We start from the raw sequence: 18,282 nt of genomic DNA, 5'->3' as shown, positions 1-18,282 counted from the left end.
TTCAGTGCCACACTGCTCCAATTTGTAGTGCACTCTTTTATGTGGAACAGTGTCTAAAAAGCTCTACTAAAATCTAAATACACTATGTCAAAATTGTTTGTATCTAGTTTCTTTGCTACTCATTTGTAATAGTAGCCAATCAGATTGGTCTGGCAGGATTCCTATTTAACAAGAAAGTGTTATGATTTCCATATAGTTCCATTCCTGTTAGGGTGATGCTGCAATACTCCTTTAACTACTTCATTATGAAAATAATGTGGAGCAGAAATGGCATTTACAGATCTGTAAATGCTAATGTTACCCTTTGCATGCCTCCAATGTATAGGGCCTTTCTTAAAAAAGATGCAACCCTAAAATGAAGAAGGTAGAACTTACGGGCAAGCAAATGTTATGTCAAGTTTGAAGTGTCAGTGAGCACTGCATCCAAGTTTACCCGAGGTAAGTAGTTGAATAACCGTAACATGCATTAGTTTTGGTCAGGCATCCAGTCCATTGTGGAGCCTTACTTTGCGTATAAATCTTATAAATGTGTGCAAGACGAGTTTCAGATGAAATTTCCTCGGGTGTTTGTCCCCAATGTCAGCAATATTGCGTATAATTGCGAAATTTTAGTGGGACTGGGAGTGTGGAGGACAAAATGAGCCCCGGTCAGCCATCACTGTTAACTGTGAATGTTCTGGATGATCTGAATGAACGTTTTAACCCGCTCACCAAGAAAATCGCTTAGGAAGTTATCTTCTAAAACCGGACTGTCACCAACTACTGTTTTCAGGGCTACAAAGAAGTTAAAATTGCATGCTTACCATATCGGTGTCAGTTCAGGAACTGAAAAAACCTGACCATGAAAAACGTGTATAGTATTGTCATTGAATACTTGATGAAAATGGAATTGAAGTGTTGGATCGTGTTTATTTTAGTGGCGAGGCTTGTTTCTCCACTTGGTTGGTTATGTGAATAGTCAGAACAGCCGAATATGGAGCAGTGAAAACCCACATGCGTATCACGAATGATCATTACATACCTTCAAAATTGGGGTTTGGGCCGCCATCTCATGCTGTCGTGTTGTAGGGCCTATATTTGTTGACAAAACTGTGGATGGAGAAGTTTATTGTGACATAATCCAACAGTTTATTGCATTGTTGGAGGTGAATGAACAAGAATGTTGGTTTCAACAAGATGGTGTGACCTGCCATACAGCAAATGAAACTATGGCTATGTTACAGAAATTTTTTGGAGATTGCTTGATCTCAAAAAAACTTGTAGCCCCAAAGATCTCCAGATCTTACTCCTCCAGATTTTTTTTTTCTTTGGGGACGATTAAAAAGTGAAGTGTTTCACAACAATCCTCATACTCTTGACGAATTGAAGGCTAACACTGAAAAAGAGATTGCAAACATTACGTAAGGTGGCTGCAAATGTCATGAAAAGGGTACGAACCTGCATCCAGGCGAGTGGAAACCATTTCCAACAGTTGTTGTAAAGGTTGTGTAATTTCTTTCCATTGTAAAGGTAAAAGTATGTGTAATTTATTTCCCTTTTGTGTGATTTGTTAAAATTTCTATAATACTGTTGCATCCTTTATGAAACACCCTATATAAGAGCCTTCCCTGAATCCAAGAATGCTCTAATTATTGCTATTTTGCTGTTTCATTTAACATGTTCACTGCCAGAATGCAAATTTGCATCCAAAATGCAACTGAATTTTTTGTGCCTTAATGTAGATGTGTCCATTCAACTGACCCATTTTTAGCCAATTGCAGCCAGTTAAATGAGCTCTGTAAAAGGAATGGCACATGTGAACAACTGAGTCTGCTGATTAAATTTTGTGTAAAAAGTGTTTTCCTATAAAATTTTACCCTGAAGGTTGTTATAATGGATCCACAGCCTGGGACAAGCGGACTGAAAAGGAATCGGCTAAGGAAACAACATTGAATCAGCTTTTTATAATGTCATCTGATACTGAAATAGAATTCTATTCAAGTGATGTGCTGAATCTCATTCAACTGCATCTGTTTATTTTAGAATGCTACAAACAACAGATGCCAGTGTTACTTGGAGTAATGATTCTTCACAGATGAAATCCATATACTAAAAAACATTGCCTACTTTCCAGTGTGCCGAGGGAAATGCCCCACAGAAGCATCTCAAGGAACACATAAAGGGCAGTGAACACATTAATATAACTGGACAGGTCCTGTTAGCCTTAGATACATTAATTTTGACTTCAGCAGTTTCTCTTCCCCTTTCTCACCCACTTCCCGTCCCTGAAAATTCTTCTTGCATGAATGTAGATGCAGAATACTTATTTATTTTGTCAGCATTCTAAACAGTATCATCAATAAAGGAGATTGCTTATGCATGGATAATGCACACACATCATTTCTACTACCAAGGTGGTTAATTTTTAATGCATCGTTTTAATTATATCTCATATTGTGAACACCTTCACAACGAGTTGCCTTGGTATTGCAATACCTTGAATAAGTAATGCTTCACCTATGGAGAAGACTAATGTTATTTATTCTTGGCAGATACCACCACCCAGATACCACCATTTCGAAGCTTGTTGGCCTCTCATCGGTGGGTGGGCAGGTACCCTGTTGTTGCAATACTGACCCAGTTAAGAAGTATAACTCTCCACAATATGAGAGTTGCCTGATGGTGGGGTGTGTGTGCGTGCGTGTGGTTTAATCTTAAGGATATTTCTTGGCTAAATGCCTAAGAGTATGAAAAAATATACCAACAGGCTTTGAACCAGTGTCGTCTGGGTAGTAGTATCTGCCGAGAATAAGTAACAGTAGTCTTCTCCATAGGTATAGCATGATTTATTCGAGGTAGTGCAATAGCATGGCAACTCGTGAAAGTATTCACAATATGAGATATAATTAAAACAATATAATATCGGTGTTTTGATACACCATAGACACTCTTCAAAAAACTACAAAGTAGTTGTTGTGGGCATAATTTGCTCTTTCTCATATTGTGCTCTGCCTTCACGACGAGTTGCCATGATGCTGCACTACCTCAAATAAGTAACGCTTCACTAATAGAGAAGGCTATTGTTACTTATTCTCAGTGAGTACCACCACCCAGACATGTTTCAGGGCTATTGGCCTATCATCAGTGGGTGGGCAGGTACCCTAGTATTGCAGACATGACGACCCAGTTGTGAAGTGAGTTGCACAATATGAGAGATGCCAAAAGGCATCTCTCATATTGTGCGATTTGTAGTTTTTTTTAAGAGTGTCTATGATGTATCATTGTCTATTGTGCGATTTGTAGTTTTTTTTAAGAGTGTCTATGGTGTATCAAAACACCGATATTATATAGATACTAAACTCTTAAAGTATTATGCCTTGTGCATTTAATTATTTTAAAAAAATTAAAACAATGTACAGTCAGTCCTCGTATAACACGTGTTTACACTACAAGAATTCGATCATACACTATTTATAAATAGGGGAATGATATCTTATATAACACGAACTGAATTCGCTTATGCACAATTCACCTTTGCATTTACAAGAAATGGCAGTCGAATGCAGAATCACCCCAACCGAACGCAACACGATAGAAATGAAGAGAAGATTCTGAAAATGTATTTGTGTTTTATATCGGTGAAGGGGAAACACATTTCACCATAATAACATAAAAACCAACACAATTCCAGCTATCGGTATAATCGCAAATGTAATTAGATAGAGTTTACTACCAGTTTATAACAGATTCCACTAGCAGAAACGTAAATGGAAATTGTTTTTATTGTTTTATGGTAGTAACCCCTAGAAATGTGCTTGAGTAAAATGCGAGGTGTTAATAGTGTATCTCTGCCTTTACGGGGTTGTTTATTCAGTTGCTACAAGCGTGCAGCTTTGTTTGTGTATCAAGCGTGCCTCCTCCTTTTGTAATTGTGCTTTATTCCCTAAAAATGAGTAAAATACTTAAAAGGTGTGAAAAGGAAGTGTCCTGGTGAAGACACTGCAGATTCACAGAGAAAAAGAAAAGCAATATCGATAAACAGAGGCGGACTGGGTCAAAAATTCTTACCCAGGAATATTTATAGTGGCCTCATACTATGGTTTATGGCCAAAATCACACTGGCCTCCGTCCCACCGGGGTTTCCGTGGTAAGGCTTATGGCCAGTCCACCTTTGTCGATAGAGAAAAAATATGAAATTGTGAAACGCTTTGAGCGAAATGAAAGACTGTGATATTGCACGTGCTACAGACCTAAATGAGGCAACGCCGAGAATTACAAAGAATGCAGAGAAAATAAAAAACTTTCATAGCAGGAACAACTCAAAGTGTAATTAAAATCTATTAGATTAAGACACAAAGAATTGGAAGAGATGGAACGGCTGTCATCTGTTTGGATAGAAAATCAAACAAAAAACAAGTTTTCTTACGATAGAAGCAAAAGCATTAGTAATATTTTATTACTTAATAGTCGTAATAAAATACATAAGAATTTTATTACGATTATTTATTGTGTTTGGTAATGTTTTGGTTACAAATGTGTGTTCAATCTTGGGTGGCCGGCACCTAACTCTTTTTTCCATAGGGCCTGTTGTTTATTTTGCATGATTTTGCATTGCACGAGGGTTTCTAGGAACACAACTATCGTGCTATACGAGGACTGACTGTATTAAAAAACTACTTTGGTAGTAGAAATGATGTGTGTTCATTATCCATGCATAAGCAACCTCATTCATACTCTTAGGCATTTAACCAAGAAGTACCTTTTAGATTAAACCACGTACACCATCAGGCATTCTCATATTGTGGAGTTATACTTCATAATTGGGTTGTCACTATTGCAACAACAGGATACCTGCCCACCTACCGATGAGAGGCCAACAAGATTCGAAACAGTGCCGCCTGGGTATCCTATGAGAATAAGTAACATTAGTCTTCTCCATAGGTGGTGTTACTTTTTCAAGGTATGCACTACTTTGTAAACTTGTTGTGAAGGTATTTACAACATGTTTCCAAATGGGGAATTTAAATGATGCATTAAAAACTACCTTGGTAGTAGAAATGATGTGTAAACATTACCCATGCATAAGCAATCTCCTTCATACTCTTAGTCATTTAGCCAAAAAATATCTTTTAAGATCATCAGTAGCTATTCTATTCATATCTGGTGGCCATAGCTTTCCTTGTAGTGTTAATATAAACATGCTCTGCTACATTTCTTTGCATTTTTAGCCAAGGACATCTCATCTGTCTTAGCTTGCCTAACCTCCACCTTTAGTGACTTGATTGCAGACTATTTTGTTCTTACCATAGGTTTCTATGTTCCCTGCTAATTTATAATCATCCAGTGCATTTTTCTTCTCTGCTACAAGTCTCATCAGTTCATCTGATTTAAGTCTAAACCTTGAACAATCTCTTTATTTAGTACAAAAAGCTAAGTGTATAGCTTCAATTATTATTTCTTGAATGCCTTCCATTTAGAATTTTCAGTTGGTAACTTCAGCAGTTGCCCCACTGAAAAGAATTTAAACATAGTGTAAGACGACTATAATTGCCTTTACAGAAGCAAAATCCCCACCCTTTAACCTTGACGTTAGTTATATCTGTAAGTAGATCCCATATCATTTGTATTATGATCACTGTATGCTAGTGGTTCACTTATCTGCATACTCTTTAAGTATGAAGAACTGTCACAGCTTCTCTTGTTGCCTTATAACAGGCTGCTATAGAAAACAGAAGTCCCCCCCCTCCATTTTAAGACATTTCAATCTACTGGCCCACTCTACTTAACTGAGTTATTCATTATACTCATCACAGTCATTTGGGCTATAATGCACTGCCACTCATTTTTGTTTTCCTAGTGATGGTCACACCAAATTGACTCATTGTTACACTGACTCTCCCCCCCCATGTCAGCTGAATTTTGTTCTTCTTAACTAAAAGCAACTTCTTCCTCTCTTTCTGTCCTTTTTGTATATATTATGCTCGTCATATTCAAATTCTGCATTCCTTATGTCTGAGTGGCATCATCTCTCCAATAACCCTACAATTTCCATGATGACCTAACTTGTACTTCAAACTCATCAAATTTGTTTACTACATTCCTACCATTAGTGTTCAAGCAAGTATACATGCACCTGTTTTTGATTTGGTGATCCTAACACAGCTCATTTATTTGATTGTCATGTGAAGACCCCCCAGCAGGCCTTGTAATCTCTAACACCTTACTGCTGTATGTTACAGTAGAAACAGTGCAAGAATCACTTTCATATTATTTTTTTTAAAAAATATTGTCTTATTTTAAAATTTAATTTTTATCTTTTTATATGGAGTAGCAGTAGTAGTATAATCACAAATGATGCAAGAAAGCAAGCTTATATAGTTTTAGCTAAAAAAAATGTTCACCCATCTGTACCTTCCAAGAATTTGTCTAGTTCTTCCTTGAGTTTATTCAACCCATCCACTTTCACAATGACAAATGGAAGCCTGTTCCAGCGATCAACCACCCACTGGCTGCAGGCAAACTTCCGCACATCTATACTGTAACCATACTTCGCCAACTTGAATTTATTCCCCCTTATGTGTGTAGTCTCAGTAAGTGGAGAGAATACCATTTAACATTCAGCTTACTCAATCCATTCGAGGCTTTAAACACCTCAATCTGATCTCACTGCAGGTGCTTAGTCTCAAGACTGCAATTTGCAGAACTAAGGTAAGACACCCTTTTGTTTCCTTCACCAATTTGGTTGCCCTTCTCTGCACCTGTTCCAGCAGATCTACATCCTTCTTAAAGTGAGGCCTCCAGATCTGTATACAGTACTCAAGATGCAGCCTTATACAAAGGGATGATTGCCTCCTTATCCCTGCTACAAAGTTTCTGTATATCATTGACAAAACTTGATAAGTATTGGCAGTGTTTGCACTGCTCATAGAATTTCGTTTTCCACTACCCTGAGTTGATAAGTTACTCTGGGGTTATTGCTACCTATGTGCAGTAACCCCAGCATTTGTCAATGTTAAACTTCAACTGCCATTTCTTAGCTCATTTGATTATGTGTATGATGAATTGATGTGTTTTAATGTTTCTTATTGTGGATCTGTCCTGTAGGCTGGAGGTGTCTGCTGGATTGATCCACAGATTTACACATGTTTACACAATGGTTGTACTGTATATGTTTCTGTTGGCCATTAAACTGATGTTATTATTACTTGGAATGTACTGTCATATTTTGAAGCATACAGTGCATTTTTTTTTTTTTTTTTTTTTTTAGGTGAGAGCAGTAAAAAGTGGTACAATCTATTGGGCAGCATGGACAGCAGTAGCCTATTTTTATATGGTAAGTGATGGGCAAGTTTATTAAATAACATTTGTATTAAATTACCTCTGTATAGGATTGATGTTCAAAGTGAAACTATCTCAGATGGGAAAAAAAAAAAAAGAAAATTGAGCTGTGTTGGGGAATTGCCTTCATTCATTCCTATTGGGGTGAGGGGAACTTAATTCTAGTGTAAACTGCAGTCATATTGAATGTTTCTTGTGAATAATAATTGCATCTCATCATCACATAACATAAGTTTCTCCTGCACTGTTATTGTATAGATGGGGGGGTACATTATGAAGCAACCGACATTTCATGTTTATTTAATATTTATTTTCTGAATTTGTTGATTATATTGAGTATGATTTAGTATTTAATATATTTTGGTGTAATCATATAATTTTGATTATTTCTCTGATATCATTTTCAGATATCAGAAGTGACATTGTGAAACTTTAATGTTGTTTTTCTAAAAAATACTTAATTTTCAAAAAAATTCCCGAGAAAGTTCAATTCCTTTTGTTGTCACGAATCCAGCATGAAATTTGACATGCAGTGTTGCATATCATAAATTCTGTAGCGTGTTCCTGATAGCAAACGGCGTCAAATGTTAGGATTTTTTTTCTAAAACAATGTGTTTTCTAAGAAAAACATTGTTAAAACTTTCACATCAGTTCCAGTCCAAAATGGCATGATTATGCTGGAATACAGTAAACAATGTGAAATACTACAAGATGATTCAATCAGCATGAATTCAGAAAAATAAGATTTGTTAGAAAAATATGAAATGCTTATTGATTTGTAGGGTAATGTTTTCTGCATTTAGTCTTTGAGATGATTGGGTGCAGGTCTGAGTCAGATATTCAATTTAATCTGACTCTTCAATCCAATGTATCTCACATTCATGTACTGAGGTCATTACTCCTGGATATCTTGAAGAATGTTATGTTTATTATGCTATGTTTATGTTATGTTTATTAAAACGTTTTTAAATCTTCCACTTCAGTTTTGGTTCTGATGATTCTTGTGAACAAACGATTGTGACAGTTGTAGGAATTTTTTCTGCAAAGGTTAATTAAAGTCTAAAACAGGAGAATATCCTGTTTGTTCAGTGAGGAAATACTTTATTGCTGCCCATGACTATATGGTATGAAAATTCCATTTAAAAATGTTCTTGCAAATGCCTAGGTAGTAAAGATTTCACAAATTGGTAGCACGTTATTTTCAGATTTTAAAATTTTTGTGGAAAGTTTCCATTCTTTCTTCTAGACTATTGCTAAAGTTAAATAGTAAATGTTTTACAGTATCACTTTTCAGTCAATCTACCAGATGCTGTTATGAAAGAAGAATGAATCTATGTACAGTGGTCCTTAGTTGGGGAAATGACAAGTGCACAAGGAAGCATGAAATATGACAAATTATCCAAAATCATTCTTGGTATTTTAATTATTCCTCATTTCAACCTATTTTAACCAGGTGAAAATAAAACTTAATTCTGATCTTTTTCTAGTGAAGCTTTGGAAATGATCTTGACAGCCAAGCTTAACCAGCAGCACTGTTTTTATAAACAAAACTTTGACTTAGCATTCACTCTGAAGGGGTGCAAAAATCTGCAATAATGTCTTTCTCAAGGCAGTCATAATCAGTTGATGTATAGTAGATAATCAAAACTAAATTCACAGACAGAATTATCCTAGGTAAGCTAATGTTTGAAAGCATAATGTACTAGTAAACATCCCTGTAGCTGTGTTTTAATATAAAATGTGTATTTTGTCATTGAAATTTAATTTTTGGTGCAGTGTTGAATGCTACAAAATTCTGAAAAATCTCCTGTTTCATCCTGCTTATAATTGGCTGATCTCCAGCTTTTTGAGTCAATAGTTGCAACTATGTTTATATAAATTAAGCTATATTAAGCTCTGGGTGAGAAAAGTAAAATGAATTAAGGTGAAATTATTATTTTTGACATTAAGTGATGCTAAACCCATACAGTACAGGTTCAAACAAGGGGAAAGAGACAGATTGGATTGTGGGAATTTTTTATTTGGCCAGCAAGTTGTTAATCATTGGAATAATTTGCTTCCATGGGTAATTGGTGATGATGGCTTGCAGAAGTTCAAAGACCAGCTGGTTTGGTACCTGTCAGATGATGGGAAATACAAGAGTAGTTTGTTTTTTTTTGGGTGGGGAAGAGCAGAGGTCTGGCTTCCTTCTGCCATATGGTTATTACTAATCTTCATTGTTATATAAGAATATTATATAACAGAATATATTTATTTTACAAAAAAATAGGGTTATAAGCTACAATGCAAGTCAGTGTGTATTATATCCATAGAAAGGGGGTATGCAAAATTAAAAACTTATAATAATACTTCAGAGAAAAGTTACTGGACATGAGTCCTTATGACTGATATTCATGAAATTCAAGAAACTTCCATGAGATGAATTCCTGCATGCAAATGTTTCACAAACATTTGCATGCAGTAAGAGTTCATGCTGTAACAACAGTATATGATAATGGCATCATATGCTCCCTGAAATTGAGTAACATGTTTATGACATCAAAGATATATATATATATTTAAATAATGTTGGAAAAGAAGTATTACTTAATAAAAAGGAGGGTACAGCACACATCAGAGGCAGCAAAAAAGCATATTCCTCTACATGATGCTTGAAATATAGTCATATAAATTTAGAATAAGGTTTAAAATAATAAAATAATGCCAGCAGTACGGCAAGACAAGAGCAAAAAAACAAAATTAAACCTAGATTGAAATCTAAATAGGGAGGGAAGAGAAAGGTAACAAGAATAAAAATATATTGCAACGGAAACTCTAAATTAATTTAGAAAATCTAATTATATGAATAATAATTCATTGAAATTTAAAGCCGATTAAATAGAAATTTAGCGGTCCCTCCTCTAATGGGCACCAGGTCCAAATTTATGTGAAATATCACCAAACGGAGATTTAAACCATTCACAATAAAACAAAACAAAAATAAAAAATTGTAAAAAACTGCTGGCATTATTTTATTATATTAAACCTTATTCTAATTTATACAACTATATTTCAAGCATCATGTAGAGGAATATGCTTTTTGCTGCCTCTGATGTGTGCTGTACCCTCCTTTTTATTTTTATTAAGTAATACTTCTTTTCCAACATTATTTAAATATAATTGTCACATGATAGTATTGGGCGAATTGCTAACGCTGCGCCTGTACTGCCATCTATAGTTTATTATTCGTTTATATAAACGGGTTAAGTTTACTTTGTCAGTTGTGTGGCTTTGCACTAGAGTGCTCTTGTCTGTTCTATTTTTGATTTTCGCTGCATCAGGACCACCGCTGTTCAATTCCCTGCATTGGCGATTCAATCTGGGGATCGGTGTGGTGGACTAATCTTGCGATCGTTTTGCCTTTGCGGCGATTTGTTTAGCGTTCGAAATGCAGCGATTCCCTGACCATTATTGGCCTTGTGGTCCTCTGTTGAGATGGGGCATAATGGTCAGTCTATTTTTGTTTTGTTTTGGTTTATTGTGAATGGTTTAAATCTCTGTTTGGTGATATTTCACATAAATTTGAACCTGGTGCCCATCAGAGGGGGCATCGCTAAATTTCTATTTAATTGGCTTTAAATTTCAATGAATTATTATTCGTATAATTAGATTTTCTAAATTAATTTAGAGTTTCCGTTGCAATATATTTTTATTCTTGTTACCTTTCTCTTCCCTCCCTGTTTAGATTTGAATCTAGGTTTAATTTTGTTTTTTCGCTCTTGTCTTGCCGTACTGCTGGCATTATTTTATTATTTTAAACCTTATTCTAATATATATATATATTATATCCTTCTGCTTATGCTGTGCTGGAAAAAAATAAATAAATAAAAATAAGAAAACACAAATTATATGCTTCCCTCCTCACACTGGTAAGTATCCAGTCAACCTTTGAATTTATTCAGACTATCAGTCTCAGCTACCTGCGAGGGCAACTTCTTCCAACAATCAATGACTTTGTTGGCTAAAAGAAAACTTCTTACATAAAATCTAAACCTTAACCCCTGTAATTTGAATTCTAGTTCTGGAATTCTTTATAACAGTGAGAATTCCACCTTCATTCATTTTACTAATCCCTCTCAGAGCTTTGTAAACCTCAATCAGGTCACCTCTGAGGTGCCTGGTTGCCCATCTCTGTAGCTCACATAATCAGTCTTTCCTAATATGGTCATCCTTCTGCTGATTTCACCATTTGAGTTTCCCATCTTTGGACTCTTTCAAAAAGCTAAGTGTCTTTTTTCAGATGAGATCTCCCTACTTAAACACAGTATTCCAAATGTGCCCTTGTACAGTGGGATAAAAAAGAAAGGAAAAATTGTTTAATAAATAAACAATTTATTAAAAAAAGAAATAAATGCTTTATGTACAAAAAAAAAAAAAGTTTGACTTGCAACAATCGACTTATGATATGGGTGTCGTAGGTCAAAGAGCAACTTTTAGAACACCTTAAGTGTTCTAAAAGTTACATATTAATAATTATAGCAATTAAATTATTAATTATAGTTTTATAAAATTTAAAAAATGTAAAAATTGTGTATTTTAATTCTGGTTATTTTCAACAAAATAAAGCTTTTATTAATTCTGCTGGGGGGCGGGGATACAAATGTGAGACTACAATCTCTTGCACTTTCAAATTTATAATACCGTAACCAGCACACCCCTTGGATTATATGATGTAAACAACTTTTTTTATATACAACTGGAAAAAAAAAAACAATTTTAATGCTGGCACATCACTACTAGCTTGTTTCACTAAATATGTAACTCCACATAAACAACTCCTGTCACTTTCAGAATTACTCAAGTAAGACTACAAATGTAGACAGATCAGAAGCCACTAATTTCAAACAAGCAACTAAGAACTGAGTAAATCATTGGAGTATTGCCAAATGCTAAATATCAAAGATCAAAAAATGCATCATTGTTTAAAGATTTTCCTTTTTATAAATTTCTTTAATGATCTCACACACACACACACACACACACACACACACACACACACACACACACACACACACACACACACACACACACACATTTATTTAATACAATAGATATAGCATAAAATGAAGGTGAATATCTGCAACCTACAAAGGACCTTATCAGCCTCTATATACAGAGCAAAGCCAATCAAAATCATAATACAAAATACAGAAAAATACCAAATTTTAACAGTTATTATCGAAATAGGCATACGTCGAAAGGCACATCATCATGGGGCTAGCACCTCTCAAACATGCCATCAATAACAATTTAAGCTATCTGTTTCTGCTAGTATATGCCAGCCTAACCATATTATGATATACTAAATATAGTATAAATAATAGTATTAAGTTTTAATTAGATTATGCAAAGCTGAATTTAGAGTTGATAATAATTCATATTATAATCTGTTATCTGAAATTACGTAATATGAAAATAATGGCAGACTGGCAAAAATAACTGCTAGCCCTACAGATAGCCAAAAAAAACTTAAACATTATTAAAATATATACACAAGTTTTTCTGTTTCTTTAGAAAAATGAACCGGTAAATAGCAAAGTGATGGCATAAACCAATAATGATTTTGATTGGCTTGATTATGATTTTGATTGGCTTTGCACTATATATAGAGGCTGATAGGGTCCTTTGTAAGTTGCGGATATTCACCTCCATTTTATGCTATACAAAGGGTACTAGGAAAGTTTTGCAATATGACGCAACAATGAATCACAGGAAGCTGCTTGTTGCTGCATGTTGAGACATGTTCATACGTGCATAGTAGCCGCCGCGCCAAGTCGATGGGCTCAGTTATTCATTAGTAGTGAGAGTGTAAAGTGCTTGCGATGGCATCATGGTCATGAAATGAGATAAGGACAGTTTTGCGGTATAATTTCGTGCGTGGTTTAACCATAGACCAGTGCTTAGAAGAAATGACTCTTGCACTAGATGATGATTGTCCACATCGTACAACGATATTCAGGTGGTATAGAGAATTCCAAAGGGGAAATTTCACTCTGGAGGATTCTGAGAGGCCGGGAAGGCCACGAACGTCAGTTACGGAGGAAAACGTTACTGCTGTGAGGAAAATGCTTGACGAAAACAGGCGAGTAACCTACCAACAGATAGAGGGTACTTTGGGCCTAAATGCACCAACAATTCGTTCGATTCTGCAAGATCATTTGCACGTGAAGAAACTTTGTTCTCTCTGGATGCCGCATCAACTGACTGAAGAGCAGATGACACGACGTGTGACTTGGTGCCGGGAGATGTTAAAAAAGTTTGATAAGGGACAATCTCGGTATGTGAACAACATCGTGACAGGTGACGAGACTTGGCTGTACTATTACGATCTGCCGACCAAGGCTCAAAACAAAGTTTGGGTCTTTGATGATGACGACACACCCGTAATTGTCAGAAAATCCCGATCTGTAAAGAAGAAAATGATAGCTGTATTTTTCAAATCGAGTGGAATTGTGGAATGTGTCGTTTTGGACACGCAGAAGACAGTCACAGCTAAGTGGTATACTGAACAATGCCTGCCTAAAGTCATTGGATCTATGAAGAACCTGCGGCCAAAGTCAAGAATGGACACCTGGTACCTCCATCGCGATAATGCTCCAGCTCACCGCGCCAAAGCCTGTACCGAATATTTGACCCGACAGGACTGAAACTTCTCGAGCACCCTCCCTACAGTCCAGACCTTGCTCCCTGCGACTTTGCACTGTTCCCGCATGTGAAAATGAAGCTAAAAGGGAGGCGGTTTTCCAGTGATGAGGACCTTCTACGGGCTTGGGACAACGAGTGTGCTTTACTCCCTAAAGAAACTTGGCAGAACTGGTTTAAAGATTGGTTTCGGAGGATGGAGAGGTGTATTGAATGTAGAGGAAATTACTTTGAAAAAATTAAATAAACAAAGCTGTATTGCAAAACTTTCCTAGTACCCTTTGTATATATTAAATTAAATATTTGTATATTCTCAGACAAATGCAATGTTAAATCATCTCTGATGGCATTAATCTGTCCTGACCAGTAATTTTATCTGTTTTTTTAAATAAGTAAATATATTTTATAAATTAATATATATATATATATATATATATATATATATATATATACACACACACACAGTAAACCCCCGCATTTTGCGTATTCGCGATCGCCGATTTAATATAAAATTCAACCTAAAAAAATGTGAATTTTAAAGCGCCATGAATATTTTCCGCCATAAAAAAAACATGGGCGTGGCTAGAATTATCTTTCCAGGTCAAAACAGTGCTGAGTGGGTGGGGGGAGAGGGGTGACAAAATCGCGAGCGTGGATGTTTCTCGCTAATCCTTGTTCAGTATGTGTTATGCGCTTGTCATGGAAGGTTTTGTCGTTTGCTTTTAATTTATATGCTTATAAATTGAATAAATTTATCAATTTATAAATTGATATGCTTACAAAAATGATAAATCTACTGTTTTGCAGTGTAAAACAGGCTTTTTCGAGTGTGTTAACAGAAGAAAGTGACTTTATTGTGGATAAATTCTTTTCTAACCCTACAAAAATATGGCTACGAATAACAAGGGAAAGTAAAAAGATCAAAGAAGGTGGTGATGACATTAGCGAATAAAATTGAGTTATTAGACAATTTCTAATGGTGAAAGTGTCTCCTCAGTGGCAAAACATTATAAAATCAATGAGTCAACGGTACGATCAATCAAAAAATCGGAAGAAAAAATCTGCCGTAGTGTCTGTGAAAACGCTCTAACTGCTTCAAAAATTTGCTTTGTAACTCGTGATGTTAAATTTGAAAAAATGGAAAAAAGCTTTAAATCTGTGGATAGAAGACCGAACTCAATAAAATTCCGTTAAGTTCACTCATCATTCGTGAAAAGGCAAATATCCTTTATCAACACTTTAGCGAAACTGGTGATAGCACTGGCGGGATAAGTTTTTTTGCTAGCAAAGGCACTGGTTTGAAAGATTTGTTTGAAATTTCTAATAAATATTACATTTAATATTAAATTGTTTCTTATTTTCATTTCGACGCCATATGCTTGCATTTCACTATGTACATATTCATAATATGAAGGTACATATAATACATACATAGACAAAATTTTAGACTAGTTTTTCTTATATATTTCATACTTTGGAACGGAACCCCTTTATTACTATGGGAGCCATAACTCCGTATTCGTGTTTTCGTTATTCGCGACATTTCTCAGGAACGTAACCCCCGCGAATAGCGGGGGTTTACTGTGTGTATATATATATATATATATATATATATATATAGACAAAAGGGTAATTATCAGTGTATTTGTGTATTTTGTAGGGGAGTTGAGCTATCAAGTGTTAATAACCATGGAAGAATTGAGGGAACCTGTATGCTTTAAAAAAAAAAAAAAACAAAAAAAAAAAAAAAAACAAATTACCTGAAATGAAATGCAATTAATATAAGCATAATTATAGTAAGTACCTAAAGCTGTGGGTCCTAGGACTTTAACTACTTCGACTGAGGGTCGGCAGCGAAAATCGTAGGAGCCACTGCAATAAGCCAGGTCTCTGTTAATATTATGATGTATGCGTAAAAAGTATAAGTATACATCATAGCCAACATTACTTCATACTTAAAGCTGTGGGTCCTAAGTAGTTAAAGTCCTAAGACCCATAAATTTAGGTACTTACTATAATTATGCTTATATTAATTGCAGTTTATTTCAGGTAAATTTTTTTTTTAGCATACAGGTTCCCTCAATTCACCTATAGTTAGCATTAGCAAAGGCACATGATGCAAGAAAGCAAGCTTACATAGCATCAGCCAAAAAAAAAAAAAAAAAAAAAACCACCTTATTTTACCCATCCACTTGCTCCAAATGTTTGTCAAATTCTGCCTTCAATCTATTTAAGCTATCAACTTTTACGATGACAGATGGACGTTTGTTCCAGCAATCAACCACCCGCTGGCTAAAGGCAAATTTCCGCACATCAATCCTATAACCATCTCTCCTCAATTTGAATTTATGCCCTCTCGGGCAATTATTCTGCTCAAGAGGAAGAATCCCATCCGCATTGAGCACGTTCAAACCATTCAAGGCTTTATACACCTCAATCAGATCGCCTCGCAGGTGCCTAGTCTCCAGACACTATAATTTGCAAAACTAAAGCCTTTCTGCGTAAGAGCAATCCTTTGTTCAATTCACTAATCTTGTTGCCCTTCTTTGTACTTGTTCCAACAGCTCTGCATCCTTCTTAAATTGATTCCTCCAGACCTGTATACAGTACTCAAGTTGTGGCCTGACCATTGCCTTATACAAGTGAATAATCACCTCCTTTTCCCTGCTAGGAAAATTACTTCTGTATATCATTGAAAAGACACTATGAGCTACTCTTGCAGACTGTCTGCACTGCTCAGAAAACTTCATATCTGCCTGCACAGTTACCCCCCAGGTCCTTTCATTATCTACCACTGTCAGTGTGGTACCACAGAGTTGATACGTTACTCTGGGATTACTGCTTCCCATATGTAGTACTTTACATTTGTCAATGTTAAACTTCATTTGCCACCTCTCAGCCCATCTGCTCAACTTTTCTAGATTCTGTTGCAGCAGTGTACTGTCATTAGTGTCATTAACAACCCTGCCAACCTTCGTATCGTGTACAAATTTGGACATTAAGCCTGATATATCATCATCAATATCATTTATAAATACAGAAAACAACAACTGACTCAACACTGAATCCTGAAGGACTCCACTAATAACATTACTCCACGATGAGCTGTGTCCATTGATTACCACTCTGTCTTCTCCCACTCAACAATCCCTTTATCCATAGCAGAAATTTGGCTCCAATTTGTGCAGCAGTCTTCCATGTGCAACAGTATCAAAGTCCTTTCTAAGATCCAAATAGATAATATATCAAAGTTATTCTTTGCATCCAGTTCCTTTGTGACTACATCATAGTATCCAATCAAATTTGTCAGATAAGACTTCCCCTTAACAAACATACTGTGTCCGAGCTATAACTGAAGTCTTGTCTAGATGATCCTGTAGTGCTTTTTTAACCAGTGCCTCCATTAATTTCCCTGGAACAGAAGTTAAACTAACAGGTCTGTAATTACCTGTGTCTCCCTTTGATCCACCTTTGTGGATTGGGGTCACATTTGCACATCTCCAGTCCATGGGTACCTCCCCTGAGTCCAGGGTAGCTCTCATAATTATGGCTAAGGGTTTGCTTACTTCCTTTGCCGCCTCCTTTAATATACTGGACAGATTCCATCCACCCCAGGTGCCTTTCTTATGTTTATCTTCAACAATTTCTCCTCCACTTTACTCTCAGTTATTACAAGATTATCTAGCTTACTGCCAGAGTTGAATACACCTCTGGCATTCCCCCTCCCTGAATAACTCATGTGTGAATGTAGATGCAAAATATTCATTTAGTTTGTTAGCTACCTGAGCAGGATCACCAAGAGTTGAACCATCAATACCAAGTGCACAAACATGATTCATCCCCTTCCTTCTAGAGGTTACATAAGTAAAGGACTCTTTGCTGTTTTTCTTTGCATCCTTTGCCAAAGATTTTTTGTAATCTGCTTTTGCCTGCCTAATCTCCTTTGTAACTTGGTTACAGAACAGCTTATATCTATCATAGGCTTCTGTGTCACATGTTAATTGATATGTATCCCATGCATTTTTCTTCTCTGTCACATGTCTAATTAGTTCATCTGACATCCATTTAGGACTAAATCTTGAACAATATTTCTTTGTTGGTATGAAAAGCCTAGAAGCTTCCAAGGTTAATTCTTCGAATACTTCCCATTTTGAATTTGCTGTTGGTAACATCATCAGTTGGTCTCACCGTATAGAATTTAAATACTCTCTCAGATCACCATAGTCACCTCTACGAAAGCAAAAACCCTTCCCTTTACCCTTGATGGTAGTTATCTCTGAGTAA

General features: G+C 35.8%; 1 protein-coding gene across 2 annotated transcripts in view; it reads left to right on the top strand.

Moving 5' to 3' along the window:
- Stt3B (catalytic subunit 3B of the oligosaccharyltransferase complex) overlaps window positions 1–18,282 on the top strand; it is a 247,533-nt gene that overhangs the window by 72,886 nt on the left and 156,365 nt on the right. For both annotated transcript variants that reach the window (XM_090381684.1, XM_090381685.1), the window contains exon 6: window positions 7,247–7,312. In XM_090381684.1, the coding sequence (XP_090237810.1) occupies window positions 7,247–7,312 (66 nt within the window). The remainder of the gene's footprint in view (window positions 1–7,246; window positions 7,313–18,282) is intronic.

The sequence above is a fragment of the Mastigoproctus giganteus genome, chromosome 9 (genome assembly GCF_048544385.1).
Source record: "Mastigoproctus giganteus isolate SK-2022 chromosome 9, ASM4854438v1, whole genome shotgun sequence".
Classification (NCBI taxonomy): domain Eukaryota; kingdom Metazoa; phylum Arthropoda; class Arachnida; order Uropygi; family Thelyphonidae; genus Mastigoproctus; species Mastigoproctus giganteus.
The sequence above is the reverse complement of the archived record's forward strand: the minus strand, read 5'-3'. Positions and strand labels throughout refer to the sequence as shown.